Here is a 15,255-nt window from a genome sequence, read left to right on the forward strand (position 1 = left end):
TTTGGCTGAGGATGAGTTTTATTGCTCAATTATAAATAAGATAACTTAATGAGAAACATATCATTGCATTTGATCGGCAATTCTGCCAATTGTTGAGGATTATCTTTACATCCCACTGTTTGACAAACACTCATACAAAAATGTTCAATTTGTCTATTATCCATGTTGTCTGACAATGGCTTCCAATCCATCGATGCTTTAACTGTAACATTTACATGCTCCTCTGAATTGCCCCTTATCTGCGTAAAGCAGGTATTAAGAACTGTGAGCTCTCTCAATGCAGTGGTGTTCTCTCCAGCGCAATGCACTGAGTTAAATTATGCTGAATTAATCATGAACAAACAATTGCACAAAATCAAGTCTCGCATTGCTAATTATGGTTTTGTGGTCTTATTAACAAGAACATTGTTTATTGTTATCATTGTGATATAAAAATTGAGTGCACATAGCTACTTTCTTTAATTCACTACTTTAAATAATCACCAGAGGGCAACACAAGAACGTCAAAAAAAGAGCCACAGAAAAATAGAGGGAAAGAAAAATGACAAACATCACTGCATGAATTGGAAAGCAAATAGACATTTCATAAAAGATATTTTCAGCATGGAATTATTCAAATGCCTGACAACATTGCATAGAAGTTTGGAGAAATAGTGGTGCTTATTAATGATGCCATAATCTTTGAATCTTTCACGTTTTGCCTTGACTTGGAATGTAAGAGGTTTGGTATTTAAAAGTGAATTATTTAAGAACATAGGTCTGTATCCATGATAATTCCTTGTTAATTATTTTAAACTAATGGTTTGATTTGGTCAACTGTTGGTAAGAACTGAAAATTTGACCACCATCTCAGTACACAAAAAATTCTACTCTCACACTTTAACATGCAGCTACTTCTCAAGTACAATTAGAGAGCCTTTCTTTCAGATGAAACCTTAAAATGAAACATTGTTTCCCTGACGAATAGCTCACTTTCTTGTGGAAAACAAGTTCAGAAAGTTCCCCCAGTGCCTTGTGTAATATTGATGCCTTCAACACCACTGTTTTGGCAGCTGATATGCTGAAGGGAGAAGTGCCAAATAGCTGACATCCCTGATTTAGCTTAGCTCTTCAATACAATGAGATGGAGACATATGTTAACGGCTGAAGCAATACATCAATAGGAGATTTTTAAAAAAAAAATACAATTACTGCTGCAGGAGGAATACCCCACCCAAACAAAATCCTTTTTTTGGGGGTGACAAACTGAAATGGAAGGTATACTGCCATATAACTGAAATACCACGAGAGTTTAAACTTAAATCAAATGCTGCATATTTTTGAACTGTTACTTTTTGAAGCGGTGAGGCAGTACATTTGAGACTCCGTGACATCGAGAGAGATTCTGCCTGAAGACAGTTGCCTGGTTGTACTGTATCATGCTAAAACTATAAGTGGCAGCTGAGCAGCTAAGAAACATCCAGAGCCTGCAGACAGAAAGCATCTATCTCTCCAGGTGGGAAAATACAGAAAAAAAACAAAAGAAAGAATTCTAACAAGAACCAGGTCCACCCAATCAATTACTGAATCAAGCAACAACTATCACTACACAGATGACAGCATGTCTCCTGTTCTAAAAATCAAACTCTGAGACAATTTAACACTGACTTGAAATTTGAAGTGTGTGATCTGTGGCATTTTGTTTTGAATAGATTTTACCACTTAGTACCTATCAAACCCTTTGCCTTTGTCTGTTTTAATCAGGAATGAGAGTATCTGATTTTGTGATTTTTGAACCAGTGTAGTTTAAATTGCATTCACAAGTTAAAAACCCTTTTACTGTCTTTTGTTATGGTAAGTGTAATATTAAAGAGTTATTTTCTGTTAATGATGAAGCCTGATGTGAATTGCTGATACCTTGAATAACACTCCATCAGGATTAATTGAAAATCAGACAGCTGGTATGGATTTGTGACATGTAGGTTTATTTCACAAAGCTTGCTTAATGTTTTTGATTGAGATGATAGTGGACCTAACACTGTCTATGGATGTATTTTATATGGACCTCCATTGGACATTTGATCAAGCCCCTCATGAGAAATTGTTGCCAAAAGTTGAAACTCAAAAACCTGTAGGCAAATAATTGATCTGGTTCAGCAATTCACAGAGCAACAGAGTGGACAAAATAGTCAAGTACTTTAATTGGAAGGATGTTTTTCAAAAGGATTTGAGTTGTGGCTTGAACCATTTGAGTAGTGTTAACTCAAATGATCAAATGGAAAATTGCATTAAAATTTGAAAATGACATGGACAGGCATAATTGTAAACAGTGTTGATGAAAAATCACATTGCAAGGATGTTATCATGTTAAAATTATGTGAAAACGGTAGCCAGTGGAATCCACTTGAACTATATATGAGATTATTGACTTTATCCCTAAAAAGCATACAAAGTCAGGTAATTAATGAAGAGTGAAAAGCGAGAAAGAGTGGCTGTCCAAAAATACAAGGGAATGGCAGTAACATCGGTCATTAAGCTGCCATGAAAATACAAAATAATCAAGAAAGGGGAATGGAATACTAACTTTTTTTATATTTGGAGAGCTGGTTTAAAAAAATAATTAATAGTCAGTACTTATGCTCCAATTGGGGTTGTATGTAGCTGTCTTGTGTACTGAGCAATTCTGCATACCAGATCTCGGGCACTATTTGCTAGCCCAAGCGTGATGCAGATTTGCCAGAATTGCAAGGGCTAAGTTGATACATGAATTTGAGTTGAGTTTCCTGGAATTTAGAACATTAATCGTGATTTCACTCCATGTTTGATGGAATTGAGAAGATTAACATTCTCACTGAATGTTTCAAGGTCGTACGGAATAGGTAAAGTAGAAGGTATTTTTGCTGGACTGGGACATGGTTGACAGGTCAGAGCCAAGCCTTTTAGAAGCATAGTTGAAGTTTGGAACTCACTTTTGCAAAGACCAGTCATTTACATGACATCAATTCTTAATTTTAAATTTCAGGTTGGTAGACTTTAGCCAAAGATATTACATGATGTGGGGAAATAGCACAGCAAGGTCAACATCAGCTGTTAGTTTATTGAATGCAGAACAAACTTGATTGTCTGTCTGGCTTAATCATGTTCCAAGATTAATTGCTCATTGTTGCTAGCAGAATCTTGCTCTCTGCTAGTTTGTTGCTATGGTTTTCAACAGGTTGCTGCAATTCAAAACCTGTGACTATGAAATACTTTGTGAGAGTAAGCAAGTGAAAGGTACTGAAATTACATGTCTTAAGATGCTGTAATTTGTTCACTCCAGTGAATATTAGGATATATAGCATATGATGCATAGCAACATAACTTCCACTGTTCCTGATGGCTCCTGAACTGCTGAATACTAGTTCCGTATGCCTTCTCCCTAATTATTACTGTCCTAAGTACTTCTCATTTTTAAGAATCTGCTACCTCTATCATGCTTTCACAAAGGACCAAAACAATGATTTGCAAAACAATGGACTTTTCACTTCAGTGGTACAAATAACCTCTCTGTAAAGTGGTACTTGACTCACAACTGCTGTGTTAGCAGAATCTGAAGCAGCATCAAACAAATCTGATAGATTTAATGAATAACATTATTATTCTTGGAATGAATGCCAGCCAGAAATAGAAGCAAATGTTTTGGCTTATTGCTTGACTGCTAGCTCCTTCAAATAAACATCTGTTGTTATAAATGAAGCAGAAAAACCAATAGTTGAACGTGTTTGGAGTAGAATACTGCCATTTACTGCACAACTCGCTATCATAACCACTCAGGAAGTGAGGCTTCTTTTTAAATGAAGGGCAGGCATAATAGAAGGTATGGGGCACTGAGGCTTGGCAATTAACAGATATTTGTAATCGACCTGTAACTACATATCTCTAGACCATGTGGTACTTGAACTTGAGCCTCATGGCTTAAAGGGAAAGACAACACCCCTGTGCCACATTTGCGGTGGGATCTGGATCACAGGCAGGAAATATATTCACATCCAAATCGTAGACGTATTGTGGTCAAGGAGTCCTGATTGCTGAGGTTGGGTCCCATTGCAGACAATTCATTCCCCTTTCCAATTAGCAGGTGCAAACCACCAGAAACCACTTCCACATTGGAAACCAGCTGCCTGTCTGGCTTAACTTCCAGCAGCAACCAGCTAGGGGCCTATGCAGCCACTCAGTAACACATGACAATACACTATGCCAAATACATCAATAAATATTATGGCTGCAGAGGTACACAGTTGCAGGAGGTGACTCTGGATGGTTATGACAAAGTCCCTTTTTTAAAAAAAAATTCACAGAATATGGGCATCGCTGATGAGAGCTGTATTTATTGCCCATTTGTAATTAAGAGTTAACCACATTGCTGTGGGTCTGGGTTCACATGCAAGGAGACCGTTTCCTTCTCTGAATGAGATGACTGAGCCAGATAGTCAGGAAAAACCTATCAACAATGCTTTCAAGGTCACAATTAGACTAATTCCATATATCACCATCTGCTATAGCAGGATTCAAACCCAACTCCCAGAATATGACCTGAGTGTATGGATGAATAGTCCAGTGGTAATACCACCTGCCCGAAATGATCCTTCCCACCACATCCCCAAAACCTTTACCTGCCCTGTGAGGTTCAGCTTTGTGAAATAGGCTTCTTGGCTGAGAGGCTGTCAGTTTGTCAATCAGGCTGTGATTGGAAAGGTGCCCTCTAGTTCAGTTCCACAGAACACTGATAAACCCATTCTTGTGTTCCCAGACACCTCAACAGTTTTATCCAAACCCTGCTCAGAATTCACCTCCATGGTAAGTCCAGAGCCGAGTATCAGATTCATGAATTACGAATCAGTTTTGGAGCTTGCTTTTTCATTCTTGACTACAGTTGTTAAGAGGAAATAAATATTATTCAAAATTGAAGAATACTCAAGAAGATAGGCAACAGGATCAAATTGTATTATGCTCCAGTTGAAAGTCTGAGTAACCACAAATCTTTAAAATAATGTGATAATAGAAGTCGTCATTTTTATTTATACCTGCAACGCCCCTAACTATGACACTTGACGCTTAGTTTTTTTTAAAAGAGACTACTGGTAAAACAAAATATTCAAGTAACCACATTTAAATCTGATTACAATGATCTGTATAAATTTTTCTTTAAAAAAAATTTTTTTCTAATTAATTATGTCAGGTACTACAGTGATCATCAAGTCTTCATTTCCACGACGCACAACAAGCCCCAGGGTGTCACTGTTTTTAATCGCTTCACTCACTTGTTCTGAAGATGTGATTGTTTGACCATTAATACTGATAATGATGTCACGGTCTCTTAAACCAGCACTGAAAGTGAAGAATTTTCAAGAATTATGGAAATGCATTTGTCCAATAACATACCATTGACTTTTTAATTTTGTGTAACTACAACAGTGAATTGTATGAAAACAACCAAACACACAAAACAACATTCACAATCAGAGTAGAAATCAGTCATTCAACCCCTTGAGCCTGTTCTGCAATTCAGTAAGATCTTGGCTGACCTGATCACTGAATAAGATTAGTGATAATACCACTGGTATTAGTAGGCTCTGAAGCTCAGTGGCCAGACTCTTGATTAACTTACTGTAAAATCTGTTCCCTTTGACAACAAGCCATTTTACAACAAGAAAATCACCACTGTCCTGTTTTTGCATAGCACAAATGGTGTTGTGATGAAGCAATTATACAATTAGAAAAGACAGCAATTAATATTTCAAGTGTTCCATTTCCTATTGCTTAATAAAGGTAAAGCTTCATTGCAGGGGAGGATAGCAAGGAATTTCCAGCTAGTACAGAATTCTTCAGCAAACATTGAAAACAGTCAACATTTTAACTTCAATACAAAAAAAAGTGTTTAGTGCCAGCAAGTACAGCTGAGGAATTAATCCATCATTTTGCATCTTAGGTCAGGTAGATCACACCCAGTAAAGTTCTGTCGGCTCATTCCTAATTACATTTAAGTCCAAAACTCAAATTGTCCCTTTACTGCAGGAGAGATAATTCTCTCACTGGAACTGAAATGAGAATGGGAAACCAGATCCTCCACAGATAGCATACATTGGACACTTAAAATAGTCTGGAATACATTAGAATCCAGATCTAGGAACAAAGAACAGGGAAGATAACACCTTGCACTAGCCAGAGAATATGGGTTGCACTTTCTAAAGCAAGAATGGTTAGATGGAACTGCGTCTATTGACCGTGGAGATTGAATTGACAGTGGTAAACCATGACCCAACTGACAGCAGAAATGGGGTGTAATGATGGAAATTAGTCTGAGAACTTCAACTACTAAAGTTTTTCTTGCCCCACACAGTTGTTTTTATTCTTTGCTTGTACCCCAATGACTGTGGAGAAAACGCTTTATGATGCAGAAGATGAAAATTTTGCATCTTTTGTCAGTTCAAAATATTATGCGTTGTTTTTAATCTTCTCCAATCCTGGCTGCAATTGAAATATTGAGAGTTTGAACAATGAATGATGGTCAAAATTAGTTGAGCTGAATTCTTGAATTTTGTCTTATTACCATCACTTGGAAGATGGAATCAAGCAGTAAACTGGGAAGATGTACTCTGCACAACAGCAGTATCAAGAATTATCTGAAGTAGTACAAACGTACACTGCTTTGACGGTCAGAAAACGATCAGAGCTCCAGTGGAATCAATTTTATAACATAGCGTGAAACGCCTTTGCAATCGTCCACATTCCATTCTAAGCTAACTTCCCTCTATCCATGCACCACTGACAGGAGAAGTAACAGGAGGATTAAGTGTGGTGACAGGGGCTATCAGCATCAAGTGAATACTGGTTTATTTGTTGCTGTGCAACTGAATACAATCAAAACATATGTTCTTCGTATCTGTGAATTTCAAAACCCAGCAAATTCCTATACCTTGCCACTTATCTTATATCTCATACCTTGCAGCAGGTGTTGCAGGAATGACTTCAAATATGTAAACCCCAGCAGAAACATCAGGAAAATCTTTGTCACGCATTTTCAGGTCACGCAAGAGACTGAAACAGAAAATCATTTGCCTTCTATGACTTGTGCAACTGTAAACTGCATGCATTGAAATCTGACAGCATTGTGTAACAGTAAAATCCAGCAACTTCAGGATAACTTTAAATGCTTCATCTTTGCAGTGAGAAGGATAAAAGCCAACATGATTGCAAAACCATATATATTGCACATTTCCTCATAATAATGTAATTGCCTCACTTGGTGATTGCTTAAAGCTTATCTCAATTCATCAATAACACTCCTGATCAAACAGACACATTACACTCATAGATACGCTTGGATTCAAAAGTCTCCAAAACAAAAAAGTCTTACAACAAGCTTAATGAGTGCAGTACACAACACTTACCTTGGTGTAAGTGCTACCATTCTTATTCCCATATACTTCTTCTTAGGTGAGGAGTTTTCTGTTGGTATAAAACCGGAATGGTACATTCAGGGTGGAGGATTATGCTTGCTTATGGAACATAAAATACAGGAAATATGACAACATTCATTCAACCTTGGATTCTGCTGCACATCCACTAACAGCGATACTTACCTCAAGCATCCAGACTCAACGTACTGAGGTGTATTTGTGGCTGAGAGGTGTATTTGTGGCTGAGAGGTAGATGAGGAGAACGTCACAGTCATGTTCAACCTCTTTCTCAAATGCAATTTTTGGCTGGACCTGCAGAGTGTTGCTTAAGAGGTGGTATCCCTGATTCCATTTCCCCCTTGTTAACTGTTTTTGCCTTGTGGCAATGCTGGAATGACAGGCTCGTTTTTTTTCAGCATAGATAGGGGTTAAATGGAGGAATTCCTTCTGCTTCTGGTAAGTTCAGTAACAATAGGGCATGTACAGACTGAACCATTGGGTTAACAGGACCTTGGGAGATTGGGTTGCAAAAGCAAATGACTCACACTTTCTGTGGAATTCTTTTTTAAATATGAGCAGCACACCACAGAAATGTGGAGCTGTGTTCTGTCCTTTCTGCTGATTTAGCAGTTCTCGTAATGAAAAGCAGTTGAAATTTTTTTATTTCATCTCACAGTGGGTCTCCTTGAAGATATACCAATAGAAACAAGCAGTGTGCAATATAAAAGCCCAACCAGCAGTCTGTTTTTAATCATAAATGTGTGATTAATTTTCTGTCTCATACCTTTCAGCTGGCGATCATGAGATTCAGCAAGGAACTGCTGAATTCTTTTCGCAGGGATGGCAAAAGATATCCCAGCTGTCACCTTAAGTGTGTTAATGCCAATGACTTCACCGTCCTACAATGTAAAACAGTTGATAACAAAAAGACATTTAATTAAATTGCCTGGTAAAATGCCTCATTTGTGAACATTTGATATTTGGAGGGAACGTTTAACCCCAAAGAATATGCTTGGATTGGTCTGTGAAGTGAAGTAGTAAAATATTTCAAACCCCAAATCAAACCAGTTCACCTGCAGTATAAACAGAGATGTGATGAGGACAAGAGTGGCAGTGGGTGATCAGCCAACTTTGATTAGGTGATTCTGTCATTTAAATGCTTAAAAAAAGGCTGTGTGCATCTGATGTTTTTCTTTGCTCCAACTTTCATGCTGGGTGCCTGAGGAAGCTGAATAACAAGAAGTGCTGTATGGAAGAGAAAAGTGCTTTTTCAGAACAATCTGTGGGTCAGGATGCAGTGGACCTCTGTGTCTGTACCCTCCTGAAACCAGACCTGCATTTGTGTGATCTCACTAGCAAACCTGGTCATCTCACGTGCAATGAGACCCCCAACCTGCTGTTCAAACACTCTCATGATCTTCATTATTGCTCTCTCTGGCTCTGCCATCATTGCCCTTCCCTTTGCTCCTTGATCCCTTCTTTGCTCTATTCTAATCTCACCAAACAATCCATTAATATTTGCCCTCCCCAACCTAATCAATGATTCTTTCCTGATATGAATCCTCGCTGTGATCTCAAGCAGGCACAGCTTCCTGCCGGTCTGCCTCTCAACCCAACTGGCTGCTGCCAGGAAACAGATTTTTAAAAAAAATTTATTGTGTCCTCCCATTAAATTAAGCAGCTGCTGAAGGAAATAACCTTCTTCCAGTTTTCCCTTCAGCAAAACAGGCCCCCTCCCTACTCTCCCAATAAATATCATGGCCTCAGTGTCAGTAATCTTTGAAGAATGTTGTTCAGTAAATGTTCCAAAACACACACAAACCGCCAATGTGCCATTCTACATGAAAGAAAATGCCCAAGTGCACTGAAGATTCATTCTTTATTGAGGATTGTATCCTGTCAAGCTAATTGTTGGTTACGACACATCCTCTGATACTAATTAACCTCCTCCACCCCACACTGTACCACGAGTACTGCTGCCAGTCTGCCCCACTCACGGTTCTGCACTCATTTGTTTCAAAGGCCTTTTCTTCAACCAGGCAGAGTTGACTACCTGCTCACTGCTCCATAAAGCGCCCAAAACTAATTATCTTCGTGACATGTGACATTGTCAGCTGTGGTAATGTTCTCTGCTTGAGTCAGAGAATCCCCAAACTCCAAGAGCATGCCATTCGGTCCATCAAGTCCACACCAACCCTCTGAGCAGCATCCCACCCAGACTCACTCCCCTACCCTATCCCTGTGACTCTGCATTTACATTGGCTAATCTAGACTGTGGGAGGAAACCAGAACACCCACAGGAAACCCATTAGATAGAGGGAGAATGTTCAAACTCCAGACAGAGAGGGTGGAATTGAACCTGGGTCCCTGGCGCTCTGAGGCAGCAGTGCTAACCACTGAGCCACCTGAGTCCTTTGACGAACAAAGAACAAAGAGAATTATAGCACAGGAACAGGCCCTTCAGCTCTCCAAGCCTGTGCCGATCCAGATCCTCTATCTAAACCTGCCTATTTTCTAAAGATCTCTATCCCTTTGCTCCCTGGCCATTCATGTATCTGTCCAGATACATCTTAAATGACGCTATTGTTCCCACCTCTACCACTGTTAGGTCTGAAGGCTGATAAGTCCCCGGGACCTGATGGTCTGCATCCCGGGGTACTGAAGGAGGTGGCTCTAGAAATCGTGGATGCATTGGTAATCATTTTCCAATGTTCTATAGGTTCAGGATCAGTTCCTGCGGATTGGAGGGTGGCTAATGTTGTCCCACTTTTTAAGAAAGGAGGGAGAGAGAAAACAGAGAATTATAGACCAGTTAGTCTGACCTCAGTGGTGGGAAAAATGTTGAGTCAATTATAAAGGACGAAATTACGACACATCTGGATAGCAGTAACAGGATAGGTCAGAGTCAGCATGGATTTGTGAAGAGGAAATCATGCTTGACTAATCTTCTGGAATTTTTTGAGGATGTAACTCTGAAGATGAACGAGGGAGATCCAGTAGATGTAGTGTACCTGGACTTTCAGAAACCACATAGGAGGTTAGTGAGCAAAATTAGGGCACATGGTATTGGGGGCAAAGTACTAACTTGGATTAAAAATTGGTTGGCTGATAGGAAACAAAGAGTAGTGATAAACGGCTCCATTTCGGAATGGCCAGTGGGGTACCGCAGGGATCAGTGCAGCTTTTCACAATATTTGTTAATGATATAGAAGATGGTATTAGTAATAACGTTAGCAAATTTGCAGATGATACTAAGCTGGATGGCAGGGTGAAATGTGAGGAGGATGTTAGGAGATTACAGGGTGACCTGGACAGGTTAGATGAGTGGTCAGATGCATGGCAGATGCAGATTAATGTGGATAAATGTATGGTTATCCACTTTGGTGATGTAACTGAAGATGGACAAGGGAGATCCAGTGGATGTAGTATACCTGAACTTTCAGAAAGCCTTTCATAAAGTCCCACATAGGGGTTTAGTGAGCAATATTTGGGGCAAAATACTGACATGGATTAAAAATCAGTTGGCTGACAGGAAACAAAGAGTAGTGATAAACGGCTCCCTTTCGGAATGGCAGGCGGTGACCAATGGTGTGCTGCAGGGATCAGTGCTGGGACCGCAGCTTTTTACAATGTACATTAATGATATAGATGAAGGTATTAAAAGTAATATTAGTAAATTTGCTGTTGACACAAAGCTGGGTGGCAGGGTGAAATGTCAGGAGGGTGTTAGGAGAATATAGTGTGTCCTGGACAGGCTAGGTGACCTGGACGGATGCATGGCAAATGCAGTTTAATATGGATAAATGTGTGGTTATCCACTTTGGTGGCATGAATAGAGAGGCAGATTACTACCGAAATGGAGTCAAGTTAGGTAAAGGGGCAGTACAAAGAGATCTAGGTATTCTTGTACATCAGTCAAAGAAAGCAAGCATGCAGGTACCGCAAGCAGTGAAGAAAGCTAATAGAATGCTGGCCTTTATAACAAGAGGAATTGAGTATAGAAGCAAAGAGGTCCTTCTGCAGCTGTACAGGGCCCTGATGAGACTGCATATTTGTGCAGTTTTGGTCTCCAAATTTGAGGAAAGACATTCTGGCTATTGAGGGAGTGCAGCATAGGTTCACGAGGTCAATTCCTGGAATGGCGGGTCTATCTTACACTGAAATATTGGAGGGATTGTGCTTGTATATGCTTGAGTTTAGAAGGCTGAGAGGGGATCTGATTGAGAAGTACAAGATTATTAAAGGATTGGACACTCTGGAGACAGGAAGCATGTTTCCGCTGATGGGTGCGGCCCGAACCAAAGGACACAGTTTAAAAATAAGGGGAGGCCACTTAGAACAGAGTTGAGGAGAAACTTCTTCACCCAGAGAGTGGTGGGTGTATGGAATGCTCTGCCCAGAGGGCTGTGGAGGCCAAGTCTCTGGATACTTTCAAGAAAGAATTAGATAAAGCTCTCAAGGATAGTGGAATCAAGGATTATGGGGAGAAGGCAGGAACAGGATACTGATTTAGGATGATCAGCCATGATCATAATGAATGGTGGTGCTGGCTCGAAGGGCAGAATGGCCCACTCCTGCACCTATTGTCTACTGTCTATTGTCAATCTAGTTATATTCTGCTGTATTCTCTGACAGTCCCCTTCACTATCTGCTACTCCACCAATCTTGGTGTCATCTGCATACTTGCTGATCAGGCAACCAATACCTTCTTCCGAATCTCTTATATACGTATCACAAACAACAGTGTTCCCAGCACAGATCCCTGTGGAACACCACTGGTCACAGGTCTCCATTTTGAGAAACTCCTTTCCACTACTACTCTCTGTTTCCTGTTGCCCAGCCAGTTCTCTATCCACCTATCTAGAACACCCTAGACCCCATGTGACTTCTCCTTCTCCATCAGCCTATCACCAGGAACCTTATCAAACACCTTACTAAAGTCCATGTATATGACATCTACAGCCCTTCTCCCATCAATCAACTTGTGACATGTTGTCAAGGAATTCTATTAGGTTTGTAAGACATGATCCCCGCACAAAACCATGCTACCCATTACTGATAAGCCCATTTTCTTCCAAATGAGAATAGATCCTATATCTCAGTATCTTCTCCAGCAGCTTCCCTACCACTGACATCAGGCTCACTGGTCTATAATGACCTGAAATATCCTTGCTACCCTTCTTAAACAAAGGGACAACATTAGCAATTCTCCAGTTCTCCGGGGCCTTACCCATGTTCAAGGATGCTACAAAGCCCCAGCTATTTCCTCTCTTCTCTCAGTAGCCTGGGGTAGATCCCATTCGGACCTGGGACTGGTCTTCCTTAATGCCTTTTAGAATACCCAAAATTTCCTCCCTTCTTATGCCGACTTGACTTAGAGTATCCGAAGATTGATCCCTAACCTGAACACCTGTCATGTCCCTCTTCTCAGTGAATACCAATGCAAAGTACTCATTAAGAATCTCACCCATTTTCTCTGACTCCATGCATAACTTCCTTCTTTGTCCTTGAGTGGGCCAACCCTTCTCTAGTTCCCCTCTTGCTCCTTATATGTGGAACAAAAAGCTTTAGGATTTTCCTTTACCCTGTTTGCTGAAGATATCTCATGACTCCTTTTAGCCTTCTTAATTCCTCATTGCAGATTGGTCCTACATTCCTGATATTCTTCCAAAGCTTTGTCTGTCTTTAGTAGCATAGACCTTATGTACGCATCCTTTTTCCTCTTCGCTCGTCTCACAATTTCACCTGTCATCTATGGTTACCTAACCTTGCCATTTCAATCCCTCATTTTCACAGGAATATACCTCTCCTGAACTCTAATCAACCTCTCTTCAAAAGCCTCCCACATATTGAAGTGGATTGAGGGGCAACTTTTTCACTCAGAGGGTGGTACCTGTATGGAATGAGCTGGCAGAGGAAGTGGTGGAGGCTGGTACAATTGCAACATTTAAGAGGCATTTGGATGGGTATATGAATAGGAAGGGTTTGGCCGGGTGCTGGCAGGTGGGACTAGATTGGTTTGGGATATCTGGTCGGCATGGACAGGTTGGACCGAAGGGTCTGTTTCCATGCTGTACATCTCTATGAATCTATGACTCTGTGACCTTCAAACACTGCTCCCAAACTACATTCCCCAGCTCCTGAAGGAAAAATGATTTTGTGTTTCAATCCTATTCCAAAGACTAGTGCACCAAAGCAAAGCTGACACTTATTGTCCAATGCTGAGGAAGGACTCTTGTGTCCGAGGTGCTGTATTTTGATAATATGAAGCACAGGCCTCTTACGCACTCTCGCACATAAAAGATCCATGGCCACAATTTCAAAGAAATTCAGGACACTTCCCCCTCATGTTTGTTCTCGACCAATGTCACTGAAACATTACATCTCGTCCTGATATAGCTGATTATATCATAGATATTGCTGAGCACAAATTGGCTGCCTTATTCCTTAAGTAGCAATAGTGACTTCATTGGCTATGAAGTACTTCAGATGTCTTAAGGTTGATAATGGCATACTATAAATGCAACTCCTTTTGTTGCAACATCATAGGAAGTTTTGAATTGTGACAAAACCTGTAGGTTGACTTGTGAATAAAGAGAATTTTCAGGAGAGTTAAACTTTTTTCATGAATAATTTTTTTTGGAATGGAGAAGGAAACTTAAAAATAATTAACGGAATAAGCCACTACCAGCAGTCACTTTCGCAACTAAACGCTCTGAGTTGTGGCTCTCCTATGACTACCTGACAATCTTGCTGTTGGTACTTAGAGATCTTGGCAAGTGCTGAACAGTCTTGTCCTTCTATAAGCATCTGCTTTCAATATCAATGTACAAGTGGATAACAGCAGATTCCATCATTTAGCCTATGGGTTATATACCAACTTAATTTTTGGAAACTCATTGCACTTCCAAGAAGTAATCAAACGTTGACAGTTGGCTTGGTTGGACGTGGGCCACTGATACTTGAGCAGGCTTTAAAAAACTCCATATCCATGTGCACCTTTGCAAAACAGAAGTTCCAAAAGTGATCCTTTTAATTTGGAGAGCAGGAAGTGAGTAATAGCTGCCTGCATGACTCTTCCTCCCATGGGAAAGTTCATACTTCAGTGAGACAAACAACTGCTACTTTCCCACCTGTTTAAATTGGAGTGCTGTTTTAACAGATCTCCTCTTGTGAAGGGGGAGGATTCATTTCAAGATCCAATGCCACAATTGCAATTACCTCATCAAGCTGGCAAGCAAATAATGGAGGATCCATCTGTTGGGAGCATTACAGCCCAAATCCAATAATGTCCTCACAAAAGATCAGGGCACAAGTCGAGTTACTGGATGATTTAATGCCATAACTGACAAAATTCCAAAGGAAAAGCCAATCGCTGGAGGGGCTGTCAGTTACTTTTGCTATTGAGAGCTCCCCTGCCACACACCACATTTTCACTCTCACACAATCAGACCTAAATTCCAAAAAATTAAATAAGAAATGATTTATGTGCAAGTTTCACACAACTGGGAAATCAGCAGATTACTGCTGATGTTTTACATAAAGTGACACAGCTCCCAGCCTAGAGTGCACATCAAACACACATGGCACTCTCGGTGGTGCCTTGATTTAGCCAGGCTAACTGCAAGGACTTCAAATGAATAGCTCAATATTTCTTTAGTTTTGGGAGTAACTTATAAGGAGAAACTCAGAAAGAATGTTAAGAAACAAGATGAGATCATAGTTGTTGGATTGGCTTCATAGTTATATTGGAATGCATGCTTGAGAATAAATGATGGAAAAAGGTTTTCTGTTAAATGTAAAACTTGGGAATCACCATTACAAAAACAGAGATCAA

The 15,255-nt window shown here is 40.1% G+C and overlaps 1 protein-coding gene across 1 annotated transcript in view; it reads right to left on the reverse strand.

Moving 5' to 3' along the window:
• Positions 1-15,255, reverse strand: part of LOC132836973 (serine protease HTRA1-like) — a 29,102-nt gene continuing 13,847 nt past the window's right edge. The window contains exons 6-9 of the mRNA XM_060856570.1: positions 8,203-8,317; positions 7,410-7,467; positions 6,961-7,056; positions 1-5,346 (exon numbers count right to left, since the gene is read on the reverse strand). Coding sequence (XP_060712553.1) covers positions 5,181-5,346; positions 6,961-7,056; positions 7,410-7,467; positions 8,203-8,317 — 435 coding nt within the window. The 3' untranslated portion in view covers positions 1-5,180. The remainder of the gene's footprint in view (positions 5,347-6,960; positions 7,057-7,409; positions 7,468-8,202; positions 8,318-15,255) is intronic.

Source organism: Hemiscyllium ocellatum, chromosome 48 (assembly GCF_020745735.1).
Source record: "Hemiscyllium ocellatum isolate sHemOce1 chromosome 48, sHemOce1.pat.X.cur, whole genome shotgun sequence".
NCBI lineage: Eukaryota > Metazoa > Chordata > Chondrichthyes > Orectolobiformes > Hemiscylliidae > Hemiscyllium > Hemiscyllium ocellatum.